This window comes from Caretta caretta, chromosome 10 (assembly GCF_965140235.1).
Source record: "Caretta caretta isolate rCarCar2 chromosome 10, rCarCar1.hap1, whole genome shotgun sequence".
Taxonomy (NCBI): Eukaryota; Metazoa; Chordata; order Testudines; family Cheloniidae; genus Caretta; species Caretta caretta.
Window position 1 is genome coordinate 23278084 of NC_134215.1, and position 20929 is coordinate 23299012.

At 41.9% G+C, this 20929-nt stretch overlaps 1 protein-coding gene across 2 annotated transcripts in view; it reads left to right on the forward strand.

Moving 5' to 3' along the window:
- Positions 1 to 20929, forward strand: part of LOC125643552 (uncharacterized) — a 151787-nt gene that overhangs the window by 85229 nt on the left and 45629 nt on the right. The window contains exons 36-47 of one of the 2 annotated variants that reach the window (XM_075132769.1): positions 501 to 593; positions 3586 to 3803; positions 4036 to 4077; positions 5305 to 5498; positions 6545 to 6847; positions 9338 to 9567; positions 10686 to 10847; positions 11990 to 12067; positions 14879 to 15235; positions 15838 to 16194; positions 17307 to 17657; positions 19528 to 19659. In XM_075132769.1, coding sequence (XP_074988870.1) covers positions 501 to 593; positions 3586 to 3803; positions 4036 to 4077; positions 5305 to 5498; positions 6545 to 6847; positions 9338 to 9567; positions 10686 to 10847; positions 11990 to 12067; positions 14879 to 15235; positions 15838 to 16194; positions 17307 to 17657; positions 19528 to 19659 — 2517 coding nt within the window. The remainder of the gene's footprint in view (positions 1 to 500; positions 594 to 3585; positions 3804 to 4035; positions 4078 to 5304; positions 5499 to 6544; positions 6848 to 9337; positions 9568 to 10685; positions 10848 to 11989; positions 12068 to 14878; positions 15236 to 15837; positions 16195 to 17306; positions 17658 to 19527; positions 19660 to 20929) is intronic. The other variant, XM_048866354.2, reaches the window with a different exon arrangement.

Genomic DNA, 20929 nt, shown 5'->3' on the forward strand with positions numbered 1-20929 from the left:
TACTAGTGCAAGCCTCACTAGCCCGAGTCTCTTGACCTCGGCTGGGAGGTTCCCTCCCCCTAAGTGAATGTCTTCACTACAGAGTGTACGCAGGTGATCAGCACCTGGGTTAGCCTTGCCCAGGTGTGAACCGCAACACTGCAAGCTCTACCCAATTTACTGTGTCCAAGTGAAATCAGCATCCAAGCTCTAGCCTAAAACCCATGTTAGCTGACCTGGCTGGGGGTAAAAGCATCAAACTTCAGTGAGAAGGGTTTTCATGTGGATGGGAAGGGAGTTACAGGCAATCCCAGAGTAAAAGCTTGATTTAACTCTGCAGTGTAGACATATCCCTAAATAGGTGTTGAAAAGTGTGTCTCTGTGTACACATGCACAGAGGGCAGGATTTGGCTAAAATTCAGAAAGCTTTGGAGTAAATTATCCTGAAACTCAAGTTAAATTATGCTGGAATTTCACCATAATTCTTCATTTCAGCTGTGTAACTTCTCTTGTGCCAACAGTTCATTGCTCAGCTAAATGGATCAAATGCTCACTTTGGATTTTCTTCCCGGTTTACTCATCCATATCAGTCAAAATTCCCCCAAAGCTTTCAGGTACAGACTAATTTTAACTGAAATTTTAATTGGGGTATGTTTTTTCTTTCTCTCTCTTTTCATTCTCCTTCTTTGACTATTTTTAGTTTTATTATTTCAGAGTAGCAGCCGTGTTAGTCTGTATTCACAAAAAGAAAAGGAGTACTAGTGGCACCTTAGAGACTAACCATCGGATACATCCGATGAAGTGAGCTGTAGCTCACGAAAGCTTATGCTCAAATAAATTGGTTAGTCTCTAAGGTGCCACTAGTTTTATTATTAGTTCAGCAAACCAAACACAAAACCCATGTGGTGGTAACTTAGTCACTGGAGTCAGCTGTAGAATGTACAGTATCAGTCACTCCATTTCCAGGACATTTGTATCAGTAGCCCACACCCCACTTAATCTGTATTAAGATTGGTTGTGCAGTTTAGTAGTAGTATTTTGACCATCTGAGCTGAGGCCACAAATTCTAGCCTTTGTCTCCCATACTACCAGGAGCTGGGAGAGCTCAGGCATCTATGTGGGGAATCTGTGTCAGTTTGCTCTGGGGTTACTGCTGCTTGACAGAGCACTGTGAACAGGCTGCGGAGGGATCTGGGTGCAGCTGACCTTGGCATGGTTGGCTGCAGCACAGGGTCTTTGAGGAGTGATACACAATGGAAAGGGGAGGCCCTTGCTGGTGATTGCTCAGGAAAGCCAGTTTTAATCACCACAACTGAGGACAGAAAATTCTCCTCCTCCTATTACACATTCCAGAGTGAGATGTGGCCAATCACTTGCATCCAGTCTGATTAGCCAGTGTATGGCATATGCAGTGATGAGCTGCCAAAATCTTAACAACGGGTTCCCTCCTCACCCCACGAGAGGGTCGTTGCCCACCACCGCCCCCCGGGACTCCTGCCCCATCCATGCCCTTGATGCCCCCCCAGGACCTCTGCCCCATCCACATCCCTCCCCTGTCCCCTGACTGCCCCCAGAACCGGGCAGGAGGGTCTTGTGGGCCACCGTAGTGGGTGCCCACCCCACCCCTAAGAGCCAGAGGGACCTACTGAGGGGCGAGGTGGTGAGTCCCAGAGGTGCTTATCTGCGGCAGCTCCCAGGAAGCATCTGGCAGGTCCCTCTGGCTCCTAGGGGTGGAGGAGCGTAGCTAGGGGGGGAGCAGGGGGAGAGGCCGCTCCCACACTGATCACATCAAAAGTGGCGCCTTAGGCGCCGACTCCCTGGGTGCTCCGGGGCTGGAGCACCCACGGAGAAAATTTTGTGGGTGCAGAGCACCCACCAGCAGCTCCCCACCCTGCACCCGGCCCCATAACACCTCACCTCTGCTCCACCTCCTCCGCTGAACGCACTGCCCCACTCTGCTTCTCCGCCTCCTCCCCTAGCTTCCCGCGAATCAGCTGTTCGGCGGGAAGCCTGGGAGGGCTGAGAAGCAGGCGGCGGCTTCCCGCTCAGGCCGAGGGTGGCGGAGGTAAGCTGGGGCGGGGAGCGGTTCCCCTGCACGCCTCCCCCACCAGGTTACCTGCTGCGGCGCAGGCGGCCCTCCTCATGCCCACCCCTCTCCCACCCCCCCGGCTCACCTCCGCCCCCCTGGGCCTGAGCGGGAAGTCGCCGCCTGCTTCTCAGCCTGCCCCAGCTTCCCACACAAACAGCTGATTTGCGGAAAGCCTGGGGGGGTGGAGAAGCAGAGCGGGGCGGCGCGTTCAGGGGAGGAGCCAGAGGCGGAGAGGAGGTGAGATGGGGCTGGGGGTGGGGCGGGGAGGTGCCGGTGGGTGCTCGGCACCCACCAAATTTTCCCCTGGGGTGCTCCAGGGCTGGAGCACCCATGTAGTCGGCACCTAAGGTGCCACTTTTGGCTGGTTAAATTTAGAAGCCCTTTTAGAACTGGGTGTCCCTCGCGGAACAACCGGTTCTAAAAGGGCTTCTAAATTTAACAACCGGTTTTAGCGATCCGGTGCAAACCGGCTCCAGCTCACCACTGGCCATATGGTAATTCCAAAGCAGTGCATGTGCTTATCTTGCCAAAAGGCTCTCCTGCCTTACACTGAAAAAGTTTCTCCTTAAAGCAATAAATATGCTAGTATCATATCATGCAAATACAGTAATGCAGCCAAACTCCCTAGAACATGGGGGAAGGGGACTTTTCTTTTAAAAAACAATGCTTTGTTCTAATTGCAAGCAGATGTACAGTAAGTTCACATAAGTATGTAAAGCTTTGACATGGCAATAATTCCCTGGCTTAGATCATATGTAATCTCTTATCAAGTCATTCTCTCCTACCTCCTCTAGTACCCTTATCCTGTTCTGACAGGGGAATGGACTTAATGATCCAACAGATCTCTTCCTTCTAACTTCTGTCATTTAAATTCACTGTTGCCAATGAAATGCTACCAATATTTTGATCTGGGGCTCCCCTCTAGCCTGTAATAAATCTCTCAAACCAGGATTGTATGACTAAAACAGTGGAGTGAGTAGTTAGGGAATCTATTCATTTTCCCATTTAAGCAAAAATGCTTTCGCATAACCAAGGAAGTAAGTGACAGCACCTGGCAAACAAACTTCTATTAAGTGCACCTCACTGGAGATATTTATATTTGGTTCCTCAAAAATGTCCCGAGTGCACTGCTGGTCTAGCCCAGTATCCAGCTTGTGTAACTTGAAATGGTTGTGAAGATCTTGTACTATCCTTCAGTGGAAAATTGTATTAAAAAAAACTATTCAGTAAATGCCAAAGGCAAAACCAATTGTTGCTCTGAAGTATTTTTTTCTGAGCTCCGCGGATAATGATTTAGCAGTGTCCAGAGAGGATGACTTCATCAGAGACAGGGAAATCACTCCAGCCTTCCTTTTAGTACTGTTTGTCAGATTTTAACAAGGGATTTTGGAGACCCTCATCCTGTACATTGCTCTAAGCAGTAGGGTTGCTGAATGTGACATCGCATTGTTTTGTCATGTGTCATCTGAGTTTCCTAATGCAACAGATGTCTTATTTTCATTTTCCCCTGTGTGTAGGCCCATGCAGCTGTTAAGAGTTATGGTGAGAACAGTCTCAATGGATCACTTTACCTTCATTCCAGTGGAAAGGATCTAGTGCTGCTGGAGGTTGATATGAGCAAGGAGACCAGAAAGAACAGCAGGATTATTGGAGTGAGTGCTCTCCTGCATCAGGCAATTTTGACAGAACCAGAGTCTGTACAGCTGCAGCTAATGGGCAAAGTATCTCCATCAAGGTAAAGAAAACAGTATAGTAATAACCTTCCTTAACAGGAGTTCTGAAGTGTCTTCCCTGATCAGTCTGAGCTCTCTCTTTTAAGCAGGGCAGTTTGCATTCTGACATGGGCAGAAAGCCATTGAGGGGGCAATGTTCCATGCACTCTCCTAGCTACTCGAGTATTTTGCTTTTTAATTTTTTGAAACACTAAAACAATCTTCTAACCCTCTCTCTACTGGTTGCTTTCTTAGATCATTGTTCATAGATAATGGAGAGAACAGGAGAGATTCCCTGTGAGTAAATTAATTCTTCATGTTAGGTTATCAGTTGTTTCTCATTTTTTGTCCTCTGTCAGATGAAGCAGAATGGATATTTACCAGCTACGCTAAGGGGATAGTGAGAGGCATCATGATTAACCAATAATCTGAAAAGTTCTGTGAAGGACCTTCGGGGCAGATGTGGAATTAGCACTCTAGCTTGTCTAACTCCAAGCCCTAGATTTAATCCGTTAGGCCAGGTCTCTTTTAGAGCAGTGTTTCTCAAGAACTGGTCCATGGACCGCTGCCGGTTGCTGAGATCTCCCTGACACGATTTAAGAAGGTGGCAAGACAGTCCCTGCTATCAAAAAGGTTGAGAAATACTGTTTTAATGGGCACCGGCTCCAGCACCACCTCTCACTCCTCCAGCAGTTTCTTTTTTCAAACCTCTCAAATGGAAAATTATCCACTGAAAGAGGCTTTAAATTTTTACAAAAATCCAAGTATTTTGTGCAAAATTTCATTGGGGCAGGGGAGGAAAATGTTGCGAAATTACTACTTTGAGTATATGTTCTCATGGGTGCTCCAACGCAGGATGTGCGTGTGCCTGGGCACTCTGAATCACGCACGGCAAGTCCTTTTTCTCTTTATCCACTAGGCCATGCTGGTATAATTACCTAGTTTTACGAGATTTTAAAATTTACTCCACAGTAGATTTTAAAAGTTCTTTGAGTACATTGGGTCCCAGTTTGAGCTTGTGTGTTCATTTTCGGACAAAGAGTCTCTTGTGCATTGGGGAGGGGTGTGGTGAGCAGTCAACCAATAGCGGGATGCCAAACAGGCTCTATTGCCCACACAGATATGCGTGTACATAAATAGGAGCAGCCTTGAAGTCTTGTTTAAAATTTGACCTGTTGAGGGTAACCTCTAGAATTCTTTTTTCTAGTGAGAAGCAGTGAAATCTGCTCTAAGCAAATGAAAATAATAAGAAGGAAGTTTGCTTATGTTTGGTGTGTTTATGGTCACCAAAATTTAAGTGAAGAAAAAATTGTTCTCTGACCTGTTTCATGGATTTCTTTTTCCATGTTCTACACTTGTCTAGCATAAGCGCAGAATATACACTAGACAGTCATTTTGCAAAATGGAGGGTTAGTTTTGCCCTACATTAACGGAGATAGAGTGACGTTAAATATTGAACACTGATAACAAATCTTTATTGATAATGGTGCGCAAGCTACTTGTGTTTGTTTCTTTCCCTCTTAGACTTCTATTATCTTCTGAGCTGAAGCTAAATGAGAACAGGCTTCATCTAGATTTTGTGGGAGCGATGGAGCAGAAAGTTGGTCTTGTCCTGTCCCTGAATGGGAAAGTCCAACACAACATTGGAGGCTTGAAGGTCATACCACAGCTCTTTTCTCTGAATGGATCTCTGAAACGCAAGAACAACATTCATGAAGGTACTTCCTCACTATGTGCTTTGCTGAAAGAGGATAGTTAAGAATGCAGCTACCAAAGGAGATTTATTATTATTCGAGTATAAGACATCCTCCACTGTGGTGTCTTGGTGCATTTAAAACCTACTAGGAGCCGAGAACAGAAAGTATAAATTTAGTATTTATAATGGTGGTTTCTTGTGAACAGCTGTCCACTGGGTAAAGATCAAAATTGGGTTTTTTTAGTGGAAATTGGCAATAAACAAAATTCATTAAAATGTTTCTATTTTGACTGAAAATGTACATGTTTTCATTGGAAAACATTTTAAACTCTTTCAGGCTTAAAATGAAATTTTGGGGTTTTCAAGGTTTCATTTTTTGACAAAACCCCAAAACATTTTGAAGAAAATTTGGGGAAAACGAAACAAGTTTTTCTTCATTGCCATTGTTCCCCTGGAGCAATAACATTTCCCAACCATCTCTACAGAAAATACAGGGGGATGCTGGCCCATAGCTCCGTCCCTTTCTGGGCTGGGTCTGTGGAGTGCAATGGAGGAGTTGCTGACACGTGCGCTGCAGAGCTCCGGGAGGGACTGTGCACATGGGGGCTGTCCCATCCCACACCATGCACTGGCGTAGAACAATGTGCCTCTGGGGCACCGTGTGCTTCCAGTGTCACAATCCCTTGCCAAGTTTCCCTGGATGGTGCATCTTACTCAGTCCAGGGCCTTGAAAAGCACAGTTTGGCTCTTAAATATCACGCAACTTTTTAAGAAGAAACCTAATGCGAATAGCAATTGCCTCAGAAATACTATTATAATGTAATGTGCTCTCATCAAAAGGTATTTCCACTAGCTGACTAATTGCTGTCTCTCTCTTTCAGTAAGCAGATTCCCTAACTGGAATGAGCTAAATAATTTAAGACAGCTAATGGAAATGCATTTAATTCCTGTCTATATTAAATTAAAGGGTTACTGTTCATGTTTGACAAATCTGATTATTTTTTCTCCTCTTGTGTCAGTTTCCCAACCCAAAGGGCTCTGTGCAATTATTGTTTCTGACCCTTACAGGTAACATTAGTGTGATGATCAACAAGGCACTGTATGGGCTGAATCTCAGGAACAGAAATGTATTTGGGAATATCACCCTGCACAATATCACTTTCACATTGACTCAGAACAGCAGCCAGGCAATCCCAATGGAAGCAAAGTTAAAAGGACACCTGGAGCTCAATAAAGGGATCAAAAGGGGTCTAGCTAGTTTCCAGGTGGATGAGCAAGCTCTCTATATAGATGTTTCCAACGTCATGAGTCAGGAACACAGAGGAATCACTGGGACTCTCATACATAACATCAACTCTTTAAAAAATGCAGGTATGAAAAACTACGCCTCAATCAAATTGGTGTGTAACAAAACATGGTAAACGTGAATTTAAGCTCAGTGTAAGTGAGTGCAAGCTCATACAATCTAGAGTCAGTGGGGTTGCACTTACTCCAGGGCCAAATTTGCCCCATCTCCTTAACTTCAGCAACCTTCTTATTGATATTCTTAAGAAAATGCAACAGAATGGGTGCAAGACCTATTAGAGCCATTTAAACTCTTCTATATATCCCTGCTTAATGCATGTCCATCCATTGCTCTAAGCCACATTTTTGTACATGTTTTCCCTTGGGACAAGTCAGAATTATTTCTTGTAAAACTCCAATTGTCTTTGAATGAACCACCTTGTGGAATAGGAATAAGCATCCATTTGCTGAGTGAAAACAAATGTTTTAGCCTTTTCTGGTATGTAGGTTTTGATAGCTCCCTGCTGACTGAATGCACCTAGCCCTCTGCTCTTGAATAGTATGGCTTGGTTGTTTTGTTTTTGTTTTTTGAAAATTTCTAATAGCAGTATGGTGGAGCTACACACAACATACTCCTATCATGCAGAATTCTTTTGAATGTCCCACCAAGGCCCCAGGTATAGATTCTCAAAGACTATAAAGAACAGGAGAGTTAAGAATCATTCATCCCTTTATTTAGGAAAGATGATCCCTTGGTTTCCAAAAATACATTCAAAATCCAAGTAATGTCTTTAAATTTACCCTTGTTAATCCTGTAACACTATACGGGGTTTCATTCCCATCAGTCCATATTAGGAATACATAGTAGAAACTTTCAGAGTAGCAGCTGTGTTAGTCTGTGGCACCTTAGAGACTAACAAATTTATTTGAGCATAAGCTTTCATGAGCTACAGCTCATTTCATTGGATGCATTCAGTGGAAAATACAGTAGGGAGATTTATATACACAGAGAACATGAAACAATGGGTGTTATCATACACACTGTAAGGAGAGTGATCACTTCAGATGAGCTAATACCAGCAGGAGGGTGGTGGGGGGGAATAAAACCTTTTGTAGTGATAATCAAGGTGGGGGCCATTTCCAGCAGTTGACAAGAACGTCTGAGGAACAGTGGGGGGGGGGGAATAAACATGAGGAAATAGTTTTACTTTGTGTAATGACCCATCCACTCCCAGTCTCTATTCAAGCCTAAGTTAATTGTATCCAGTTTGCAAATTAATTCCAATTCAGCAGTCTCTCGTTGGAGTCTGTTTTTGAAGTCCTTTTGTTGTAATATTGCAACTTTTAGGTCTGTAATCGAGTGACCAGAGAGATTGAAGTGTTCTCCGACTGGTTTATGAATGTTATAATTCTTGACATCTGATTTGTGTCCATTTATTCTTTTACATAGAGACTGTCCGGTTTGACCAATTTACATGGCAGAGGGGCATTGCTGGCACATGATGGCCTATATCACATTGGTAGATGTGCAGGTGAATGAGCCTCTGATAGTGTGGCTGATGTTATTAGGCCCTGTGATGGTGTCCCCTGAATAGATATGTGGGCACAGTTGGCAACGGGCTTTGTTGCAAGGATAAGTTCCTGGGTTAGTGTTTTTGTTGTGTGGTGTGTGGTTGCTGGTGAGTATTTGCTTCAGGTTGGGGGGCTGCCTTTCCCTACCCGCACCCCCCGCTCTCCTTGTGGTATTAGCTCATCTTAAGTGATCACTCTCCTTACAGTGTGTATGATAACACCCATTGTTTCATGTTCTCTGTGTATATAAATCTCCCCACTGTATTTTCCACTGAATGCATCCGATGAAGTGAGCTGTAGCTCATGAAAGCTTATGCTCAAATAAATTTGTTAGTCTCTAAGGTACCACAAGTACTCCTTTTCTTTTTACTGTAAGAAGAGTGATCAGGTAAGGTGAGCTATTACCAGCAGGAGAGTGTGTGTGTGTGGGGGGAACCTTCTGTAGTGATAATCAAGATGGGTCATTTCCAGCAGTTGACAAGAACGTCTGAGGAACAGTGGAGGGGGTGGGGGGGAATAAACATGGGGAAATAGTTTTACTTTGTGTAATGACCCATCCACTCCCAGTCTTTATTCAAGCATAGGATAATTGTATCCAGTTTGCAAATTAATTCCAATTCAGCAGTCTCTCATTGGAGTCTGTTTTTGAAGTTTTTTTGTTGAAGAATTGCCACTTTTAGGCGGTAAACAAGTGACCAGAGAGATTGAAGTGTTCTCTGACTGGTTTTTGAATGTTATAATTCTTGATGTCTGATTTGTGTCCATTTATTCTTTTACGTAGAGACTGTCCAGTTTGGACAATGTACATGGCAGAGGGGCATCTCACTGATCTATAGTAATGTTAGAAAAAGCTAGGCTATTATTTTGAAAAGTGATAGAAATGATCAATTTTTCTGTTTATAAAATTTTATAGATAATTGGCACTCAATGGTACTGAAAATTCCTTGAATGCTTCTTTGCAGCATTGTGCATCATTTGTTCTGATTTGGCTCTATCTGTCAACAGGATTTCCTATGGATGGCACTATCACTGCCATGTATGACCATGTCATTGCCAACCACACTGTTACTATAGCCTTACAGAGTAGCAGTGAAAGGATTGCTGCTGCATTTGGAGTTGAGAGACTGTCCTTAGAATCTCCTAAATCCCAACTAACTGCAAGTTTGAAGCACAACATCACAAAGCTAAAGAAACACGGGATCCCTTTTACTGTAGAAGGTGCCTGCTATTACCAGGTAAGAAGAGTGATTAGTTCAGTCTCAGGCAGAACCATGTGAAACAATTGTAGATTTTTCCTGTGAGCTGTTAATCAAATGCTATGTTTCGCTCCAGAGGTAGCTGCATTTAGTGGTGGCAGAGTAGATCCCTACATATGTGTGTGCTGAATTGCTGTATTGAAGAAGGGTTTCTGCACAGCTTTTAGTCACACTTTACATCAATCGTCTGAAATCTGGACTGGATTTAAACTAAATACACTATGTTAAATTCTGGATTTAAGTTAGTGGTCTGTTGTACAAGAGCAGAATCTTGTCCATTTGTGTAGCCTGATTGCACAGAAAAATGAAGCAGGTAGGCAGAGCCTAGAGGGATGGTGCAGTACACAGGCTGCTGTCAGGAGAGCGCTCACAAACCAAAGCACTACTGATGGATCTAACACTGGTGTAAGCAACCTTGACAATTTCCCTTTCACATCTGTTCTAAAGAGCTGAACTTCATGTCCCTTTCCTTCAAAGCTGTTGATCAGCATGGGCTTTCCCTCTTCTCCTGTGTTATTTCCACCCATTGTTGTGGTTAAGCACAATCCTCTGCCATAGACTTTCTGTGCAAGCAAAGCACAACCTCTTCAATCCCTGTTATACAAATGGAGAGACTGAGGTGCAAAGTACTTTCCCTACCACTCAGATGTGTTGCCAGGCTAAGATCAATCCTGTCAGTGATGAACTCAGATTCTATGGAAAGGAACACTAGTAAAATTAACGAAGTCCCCTGCTCCAGAGGACTTTGTGCAATTGCTTTTTCAGTCACTTACTGGTAATATCGTTGTTGTAATCGGCCAAGCTGTTGGGACCTGGTCCTTCACGGTGCTGAGTTCTCTCCACTCACATTGGGATCCAAAGGAGCTGAGGGAGTTGCACCTTGCAGGATCTAGCACGACATGAAGATTCCGTCTCGGAGACAAAGGCAGGCTGAGCAAGCCTGTGCAGTGTGCCTTTCATCATGATTCTGAACCATGCTCTCACTGCAGGGGGCTGTTGTCTTCAGAGCCTGTGGAAATAACTCCTCCATGTTTGCCAGCTGCTACTATTTTGTTGCTGTTTGTTTTTTCTCACAATTTGGTTTCTCTTCTGGTCAGAACTTCAGCAAGAAGATAGCTGCCGGGGTAACAACCAGGGTGGAGAAGGAACACTTGAAGGTGGGAGTGGAGAAGAAAAGCACCAGCAGTACTGTGGAAATTGCCCTTTCATTCCACCATGACCTGGGAGGACTGCTTAACATTGTCCCACCAGTGGTACAGGTCAGCAGGAAAACCCTTGCTTGGGGTATATGTGATATATCTCACTGTCCTTCATGCTCTGTTTCTCAGGTTTAAATCTTGTAAAGAAGAGAGCTAGTGGGTCAAAAGGGGGAGACCTTTTCCAAAACAAGACCAGCATGAAAAGACTGAACGTCATTCAAAATTCCATTGTTCTTTTAAGCACTGCAGGACATATGGGACTAATTTTTCAAAGCAAGACACAATGGTTGAACCCACCAAAATACAAAATGCAGACCCATTAGCACATTTACATCATTATCGGGTAACCAGGTGCCTAGTAACTCATGTTCTAATATGGGATTTTACAGATGAGGCAGGTTTGGTTTTTGTGGGTCCAGCTGTTATTACTGTTCATTATTAAGATTTGCAGTAATGGCCAGAAGATGCTAGATACTGTGTAGGCACAGCCCCTGCCCCACAGAGCTTAAAATCTATATCACTTGAAAATGTGTTCCATGGTACACCAGGTGGCATTAAACACATTCATATTTATTCTGACAGGTTTCAGAGTAACAGCCGTGTTAGTCTGTATTCGCAAAAAGAAAAGGAGTACTTGTGGCACCTTAGAGACTAACCAATTTATTTGAGCATGAGCTTTCGTGAGCTACAGCTCACTTCATCGGATGCATACCGTGTAGCTCACGAAAGCTCATGCTCAAATAAATTGGTTAGTCTCTAAGGTGCCACAAGTACTCCTTTTCTTATATTTATTCTGGTGATCATTACATTTACTGTGTCATTTTCATTTTAAACATAGGAAATACCGCAATACCATGGCAAAATCAAATTCACAGTGTGGTCAATAGATTTTTTTAAAGAATGGATCTCACTCTATCTTCAGTAAATAAACTTTGCCTGCTATCTGAGGACATTCTCCTCTCTCATGTAAATGTTCTAGCCCAGTGGGGTCAGTTTAAAGACAAGTTTTAGCCTCAGAGCTGACCTGCTACTTATCTACTTGAGCCAGACCTATCGTTCTCAACTTAGGCTGGTATTTTTATGTCTCCTTATTCTTTCTCCTAAAAAGCAATTTCTTAACTTACTCATTTGACCATCTGCTCAGTATTTAGTCTGATTTACTCTTATTTTTTTATTAATATATTATGCTGATATGCCTGCAGGTCAATTGCAATGGAAAATCTACGACTAATCAGCTTTCTGGTCATTGCAGTGGAGAGGTTGCAAGCCGTTTATTTGAGGTACAAGTTTTGTTCTCAGAACTCTGCCACCAACAATGTACTGTTTTAAGACCTAGTTCCCATTGAGTAAGTATTGGAGGTTGTTGTAGGGACAGAAATGGGTCTGAGTTAACCAGAGGTTTTGTACACACTTTCAAGTATCTTTACTCCTTTAATAGCATATGGGACATGCAGGTCAAAGCACTTGTTAAACAAACACTGGACATGCACATGTCAATGTTCAGTCTTGCCACAGCTGGATGGGAGATTTATTCTGAGTTAGAAGCATCAACACAATTTATATTCCAGTGGTATACATTTGCATCCTTGGTACATCCATACACACCTAGTTTAAAGCCGATAGCGGGGACAAGGGGTTTACAGACCAGACAGGTGCAGTTTCAAAGGTGATATCTGAGCATCATTCAACAGACAAGTTGCATTATTTAAAATCAAAACTCAGTGCAAGTGGTCATGCCTGGAAAAAAGTCCAGTGGCATCATGAAACATAGGGAGCATGCAAAAGCAAAAGAGTCTCATGGATGTTACTGGAGTCCAAAAAACCAACCGTTTCTGTAAACTAGAAGTGAAAAGGAATAAAAACTACTTCAACATGAGCAGAGCTCTTCTGTTATTGAACAACCTACCTGCAATTAATTAGACCTAGGAGCAAAAGTTAGGGGAGTGAAAGAGAAAATACAGATTGGTGAATTTACTGATTGTATTGGTCCAATAAAGAGTCTGTGTCTTTGTCAAATCACAAGATGATAAACCTTAAAAACATATCAGTTTGTTACCCATTTTACCTTTCCCCACTTCTGTTCTGAGCTGGATCGGAATCAGTAATTCCCCCCCCAAGCAGTGGCACTTGGACCAATGATAAAAGAGAAGGTTTTAAGCCTTATGTAAGAGGACTCATCTCATTGTTTGGATTACCCCAAATTCCCTGTTCTTCCCTTTTTATGCCATGAACGTTTCTGAAAAAAGGCAAAGAACCTAATGAAACTGATTGTAGTGTGAACTGCCCTTCAGGGTTATCTAACACTGCTCTTCATCCTCTTCCCACCCCACAGAGAAGGCACATGATGGAAGGAGAGCTATCCTAGAAAGAGGCTGTAATAGCTCAAGAGAGCCAAATGTGCATGTGTAAAGTCCTGTAACTGGATTTCCAGCAGTGTTATTCAGATAAGAAACCTCTGCCTTTCTGAGCAGGGCAGGAGATTCAGAGGAAGGGTCTCTTTCGTTGACACTACCACTTAGCTGGCTTATCAACACATTGACATTATCACTCCCTGGTAATAGTGCTGTGGCTACAGTGATCTCCCAAAAGGTAGCAGAGAGAAGCTTTTGGTGTACTAGGAAAGGAATTAGGGCAAGAGAGAGGGAGTGTGTCTGAGGATCTATACAACATTGAAACTGATCAGATGAAAAAGCTGCTAACGGCTGTGCTGAAAGAATGCCTGGTGTTCCAGCCCTGGTCTCAGTCACACAGAGGCATGCAGTCCTTTCATTCTGTTGTCTTTCTCAGCAGAAATGAAAATTTGCACAATTACAGTGCATTGCCCTAACATCATGCACGATGGAGCAATCAGAACACAAGTTACAGTTTAAGTTCATGGCATAACACGTGGTTGCAACAGAGGTGTATAGTCATATGATTATGCCAGTAAGCAATATCCATTAGCAAAGATTTATTTTTATTTTGTATCCTAGCCTTTTCACCTGTTAGCTATCCCGCTCCCCCACACATCCACACCCCTAATGTGATTGCTCTGAAAATGAAGTTTTACATTTGGTCACTTAGGGATGGTTAGCAATTAGATGCTAAAGCCAAAGACCCACAGAGGGAGACTGTTTATGGCTCTCCCTCCAAATCAGCATGTAAATTTTTTAGATTACATAAATTCAAGGGTTGCAGAAATAGGACTATTTTTAAAAAAAAGCAAAACTGAAAGAGACCTTTTAGTTACTGAATCTTTGAATAGCCATGATGACATATTGTAACTAGGCTGGGGTTTGACAAATCATGCATTTGTTGTTTGACGATAGCAGTTATCAGTTTAGACCAGTTATTTCAATGGTGGCAGCAAGTTCAAAGAGACAGATACCAAATATCCCAAGGTTTTTCATCTGAACACATTAGCCAAGATGAACAGAGTTGCAATTGTTCCGCTCCTGATATAGCTGTGTTGCCAGTGCAATTCACAGCATTTTAATTTTCTCGTACAAACTCTATTTTTCCCCCCCTATTTGGTAGTTTGCTTGGGAAGACACCTGCAAGATTCAAACTGTTTTGGAAAGACGTTCCTTATATTGTAACACTTTCTGAACATTTAATTAAAAATATGCTTACAGCAAGCAACTTGTACAAAATATTAAATTTGGCATCAGAAAGGGAGAGATGCCTGTGGCTAACAGAGGCTCCCACTGATGCTACGTAGGGCACAACAGACAAATATAGTTTAATTCTAACCTCACTTCTGTGCATCTAATCCCCACTAACACTGGGCAAATTCTCACTGAAGTCAATGGGAAACTGACCCTGTTTGAGGTCAGAATTCAGCCGGTTGGTTGCAGCTAGCCATATCAAGCTCCCCAAATTGCTAGAGCTAACTCCAGTCTGATTTTATTAGTATTATGAAGAAAGTGAGGGGAAAACTCAGTATAAAGACTCTGGGCCAGATTCTCCACTTATGTAGTCATTTATATCTGTGCAAAGTGGGTATGAAATGCTCCCAGATGAGAATTCTTCACTCACACAAGGGCCCTTTTAAAACAATATGCAGTGTAACATGGCAACAAAATCGGCACTACCGTTCTTCTCTATTTTAGATGCCAGCAAGAGTTTCACTTAATGGGTCAGTGTTCACCAGCAACTCTACGGCCAACTTCATTGGACATGTTTCTTCCGATGATGCCTTCATCCACTTGCACCTCCATGCCACCGGTGGCCTCCAGCACAGAGTGGAGATTGGCTTCAAGCATTCCTTGCCTCAGCTTCAGTCTCTGGGCATAGCCAAAGAGAACCAACTGAAAGTGTCAGCAGTAAGAGGAGACAAGTATAAGGGCCTGCTGGATATTGTCCTTGGACAGTGCACTTTCAAAGCAGATGGAGAAGTGAGGCCGGCAAGCAATGAAACAGATACAGAATGGACAGTTACTCTGATGAATACGTGTGTCACCCTTCAGGTAATTATCCAATCTGCTTTTCTATAAAGTGTTCTAGCCTTTATGTTTCAAGTTTTGAGTGGCCACAGAGAACTACCTCCATATTTAACACCCTCGGCCACTCTTACTCCTGGAGTAAGAAGCTACTCAATGGCAGGGTGGCAGAATCTTGCCCTGGAGGTGCAGGAGACAGGGTTGGTTATCAAATGTGTTCTGCAGTAGCAGCAAGTTAGTGTTTGCAGATGTTTTAAAGTTGAGAACTTGGAGTAATACAGTGACCGATGTTACTGTCATTGCCATAAAATAATGTTTAATCCCAATTTTGTAATTAAAAGAACTCCTTCCTCCTAGACTCTAATAAAATCATATCCTTTCTGTCTAGGATTAGGATTTTGGAAATTTACTTTTCCTCGCCAGTATTTATTAAAGAGTTTTTCTGATCGTATTGTTTATTCCTGAGGCCATTTCCAATTCCTCTGTGGAACAGGCTGCCTTAAATGGTCCCATCCCCAGGCTTGTTGGAAAAATGCCTTGTAATCAATTAGAATCAGATTAATAGGACAGTTGCTTCTACAAGAATATGTGGCATATTTGTTTGAAACAACTTTTCTCTTCTGTCACAGAAGGTGGGATTACCTCAGACTCTAGTCACTTGGGGCTCATTCATTGTGAACACCTGCAATAGTAGCTTAACAATAAACCTCCAGTGCGATGGCAAAACAGCTGATGTGCAAATAGATAGCTCCTGGGGACACAAACACGCTTTCCAAGGAATGTTGAGGCACTCAGTTCCCCAGCTCAGTGACCTAGGGCTGCCTGCCGAAAACACCGTCCTACTTTCTGCAGCTAAAGGATCTACTGTTGAAGGCATTTTGTTGCTACAGGCTGGTGAATGCAAGCTCAAGGCTAGAGGAGATCTACAGACCCAGAATAAAACTGAATGGACATTGGAGACAGAAATGGAATGTCTGCTTCTGCAGGTAGACCGGGTGGCTTTTAAAAGAGATTCTGGATCAGTAAAGTGAAGGACTAATGGAGATTTAGCTGGAGTATGCTAAGGGTGGGTTGCGCAAGCCTCTCTGTGTTGCTTTGCAAACAGATCTCAGTCTTCAACTACAGAACTGGACTGAGGCACTGGAAAATGCACAGATATCTGATGTTGACAGATGCCCTCTACAGAATAGAACTAGATGAAAATTATTGCCCGTTGTCACCATGGCAAGGTTTGAATGCCATGCTCCAGTAGAGGTTGTCAAAAGTTTTTGTTTCTTTCAAAAGAGTTCAGTTTTTTTCATTGAAACCAGAAACTTTGAAATTTTTGGTTTTTTCCTTTGTATCCCCACTGAATGCAATAGAAAGAATGATTCCCAGGGCTTTTAGGGGGTTGTTTCTAATTATTCATTTTTTTCTGCTTTTAATTTTTCCAACATGAACTTCTTTTTAAAAGGCTATGCGGTGTCAAAAGGAAAAAAGGCAGAAAATCGCAACTGTTCACTGTGTTGCCTTCAGTGACAGAAAGAGGAAAAACTAAAATTCAAAATATTAAAACTTTAAAATATTTTTCCTGAAAACTTTTGAAAAAAATATATTCAGTTTTGAACCATGAAAACCATGCAGAAGTGGCTTTGGAATTTCAACTGGTTTTGCAAAATTGTTTTTCCATTTTCCCATTGGGTTGCATAGAATCCCACTTGCAAAAAGTTGTTACTGTTTTTATGCAGGTTAGTGTATTCTCAAAGTTCTAAATGGTTCTGATCTGAATTAAATAAGGGATGGTCAATAGACTTTCCTAGACTGAGGAACTAGGTAGTTTGAGTTTTTGCAATTTAAAGACTTTATACTATCTGTAAAGAAGTTGTAAATTCTAGGGGCCAAACCCCAAAGTCCTTTCTCAGTCTTTATTCAGACAAAACTCCCACTTCAGTGGCTGCAGTGGCAGTTTTGCCTAAGTAAATGGCTTCATAAAGACTTCAGGCTTTGTCTCTGAATTTTTTAATGTGACCATCTCATGTCCCATGAGCTGATGGGGAAAAAAGTAAATATGAGTCTCATTGTGGATTTATAATCCAAAAGGATATTTGTCTCTTGATAGGATCTCAATATCCCGGTTCAGTCACAGCTCATCGGATCTATTCAGAGGGATGGCTGCAAAGCAGAACTTCTCTGTACCCTCAAAACAGATGGCAAGTCTGCCCATCTGAAAGTGAGAACAGAGTGCCAGCCAAACATCACAGTGGAAATTGAATTCAGGCATGAACTGCCTCAGCTGAAGGAAATACCAGGAGAAAACAAGTTGTCCATCATGGCAGGAAAAGAGTTAAAATATAGTATTGACATAGAATTGAAATCAGGCACTTGTGAACTTCAAGCCAATGGAGACCTTCAAGTGGAAAACAAACTTCAATGGAAAATGCTTATGGAGAACAAATGCAAAACAATGCAGGTACTTCCTGGCATAAAAAGGATGAAGTAAGATAACTGCTTTTACTTGTTACTAGCTGCAGCTAGTTCTAACACAGGGCTGAGTGCTGCTCCTATTGAAGTCGATGGAGGATTAGCTAACGATGTCAGTGGGAGCAGAGCCAGGACTTTGCTACACAGAAATTTAGACAATGTTAATGTAACAAAAATGAATCCTGTAGGGACTCCACACTCTTTTCTAAGTTTAAAGAGGAACCCTTTATAAAAATAATGTGCGACTCTAGCAGCCAAAAACACAGTAGCAATACTATCATAAGGCACAGGGCCAAATTCTGCCCTGACTTACATCCCAAAGTGAATGGATTTGTATAATTTGGCCATACTGTTTGTGGATATTTACTATAAAATACCTTGGTATTTACTTTGTAAGGGACAACAGTTAAAGCACCTCAGGTGCTGATCTTCAGAAGTACTGAGTACGCACAAAAAAGAAAAGGAGGACTTGTGGCACCTTAGAGACTAACAAATTTATTTGAGCATAAGCTTTCATGAGCTAAGCTAAGCTCATGAAAGCTCATGCTCAAATAAATTGGTTAGTCTCTAAGGTGCCACTAGTCCTCCTTTTCTTTTTGCAGATACAGACTAACATGGCTGCTACTCTGAAACTTGAGTACGCCCAGTGGCTTCAGCTGGAGTTGCGGTTGCTCAGCACTGCTAAAAAGCATGTCCCAGACTGTATACAAAATATCTAAACAACCTGCAGAGACAAAATGTAAATATAACTTTAATCAGATAATATCAAGGTATGGAAATTTTCATGCATCTTTATAGAAAATTGAGATTGCTAATGGACTGATTAAAAAACCTGGTTGCTTAGAAATCACAGACTTGAAAAGTCAATATTTACCAACACTTGCCACATACTGTAGTGTTAGAAATGAGTTAGTTAAAGGGCTGGTTGAAAAACTAAAAAATCTATGGACGTTTTCAATTTTTTCCCCCAAAATGTTTGTGTTCTGGTTCTGTTTTGAACTGTACCGTGATCTCTTCCCCATCTGTCCGTGGGCACTCCTTCCAAGTGACAGGCCTCTACCTGCATTTTCCCCAGAATAGAACCCAAATCACCCCACTTTAGACTGGATCACAAGCTACAACACCCCTGTGTCACGAACTGTATTTAATCAGATGGCACAGCTATGTTTGAGTCCAACTGTAGAATCCTCTCCAGAAGTTTGTGACTTGTATGAAATGCAGTGACTCAGGACAGCTTCATCAAAAACAAGTATGATTTATTTGTTCATAGAAACTTAGCTAGAAGAGAGAAATAGAGTTAAAACAAATAAACAAAGAATTGCCCCTGACTGCAAGGCAGTCTGCATGGAGGGCTGGCAGGAAAGCAGGCAGTTTTTAAAACCTGGCAGGTGAAGGTGGAAAGTTTTGGAAATACATTATCACTGAATTGGGCAAGATTTACCAGGACACTCTGGCTGCTTTGGACCACTGCCATGCAAAATAGCCATAAACTTGGCTTCACTGAATTTATGGTGCACTATGTCACCAGAACAATGCAAAGTACAACACTGAATCTGACATATAATAGTCAAGAAAGGCTTCCACATTATCTTGTGCCCTATTTATGCTATACCACATATTAAAATATAAGCAAACATTTTAAAATAGGCAGGAGGAAGAAGCAATGTATACTCTTTCTTTACTATTTATAAAAGGTTTCTGATATTTACCATGCATTATACAATCATGGTGTCTGATTTACTAGTCTTCCAGCCAGATGCCACACAGTCCACTTATTAAGGGGAAAAAAAAGTTACATAAACATAAAAGATGTTACAGCAAGTCATTTTCAAGCGGATTGTTTATTTTATTTATTGCAGCAGCTTGGAACACCAATAAAAATTGATGGATCAGGCTACATCATGATAGATAGAATGAACCTAGATTCACAAATGCTAATAATTGTCGATGAAAGTACATTACAGGGCCTTCTTATACTAAAAGCCACTAACGTAAGTATCATGCTGATTATTGGAATGAGTGTGGGGTGAAGTGTGACTCATACTTGCAAACTGCTATTTTATTACTAGGAAAAACAGGTAGGGAAACTGCAATTTTGTCTTTTAACAATTGTTAAGTAATGGACAAATATATAGTTTAAGGCAACATTCAAGTCCAGAATGTGATTTAGGTAATTGAACAGTTGGCTGCTATAATGTACAGTAACTCAAATGCTACGAATAACATAATACAGCCCACCTCAAGTTTCTTAATTACTTGCTTATGTTCCTTGAAGATTTGTTTGTTTTTATATTGTACTATTAAGGCTTTTATTATATTTGGACAGTAAATACCATGCTCAATACAACAAAACAGAAGCTAACATCAGACTAGATGCAATATATCTCTTCCTACTATAATACCATTTAATAGTCATAAAAGTCTATAGCAGTGTACATAATAGAAGAAGTAAAAGGTTTCTGATTAATAAAGTGAACTCTGTGTTTAACAGTGCAACTTGATAGGGCAGTGGCTAGTTCAATCATCTTCTATTTCTTTCTTCAATGACGCAGTAAAAGTATGGCAGTTACAGCTTGCCTTCCTTTTGCCAGTTGGCTTTTCTTGTTGTCAGATATTACTAGATTAATAGATTCATAGATACTAAGGTCAGAAGGGACCATTATGATCATCTAGTCCGACCTCCTGCACAACGCAGGCCACAGAATCTCACCCACCCACTCCTGTGAAAAACCTCTCACCTATGTCTGAGCTATTGAAGTCCTCAAATCATAGGTTAAAGACTTAAAGGTGCAGAGAATCCTCCAGCAAGTGACCTGTGCCCCATGCTACAGAGGAAGGTGAAAAACCTCCAGGGCCTCTTCCAATCTGCCCTGGAGGAAAATTCCTTCCTGACCCCAAATATGGCGATCAGCTAAACCCTGAGCATATGGGCAAGATTCACCAGCCAGATACCCAGGAAAGAATTTTCTGTAGTAACTCAGATCCCACCCCATCTAACATCCCAACAAAGGCCATTGGGCCTATTTACCATGAATATTTAAAGATCAATTAATTACCAAAATCATGTTAGATAGAAGAGTACAAATACTGTAATGCTATTAACTTCAATACAATTATTTCTAATTTACACCAGATTGTGAAGAGACCTAGACTCACTGGGTTGTCCTTTGAACTGCGTACAAACCACAAGGGCTAGGCTCTTTACACACACTGAGAAGAATATCATATTTTAAACTTTTGTGTGTGTTAAATTGTTAACAG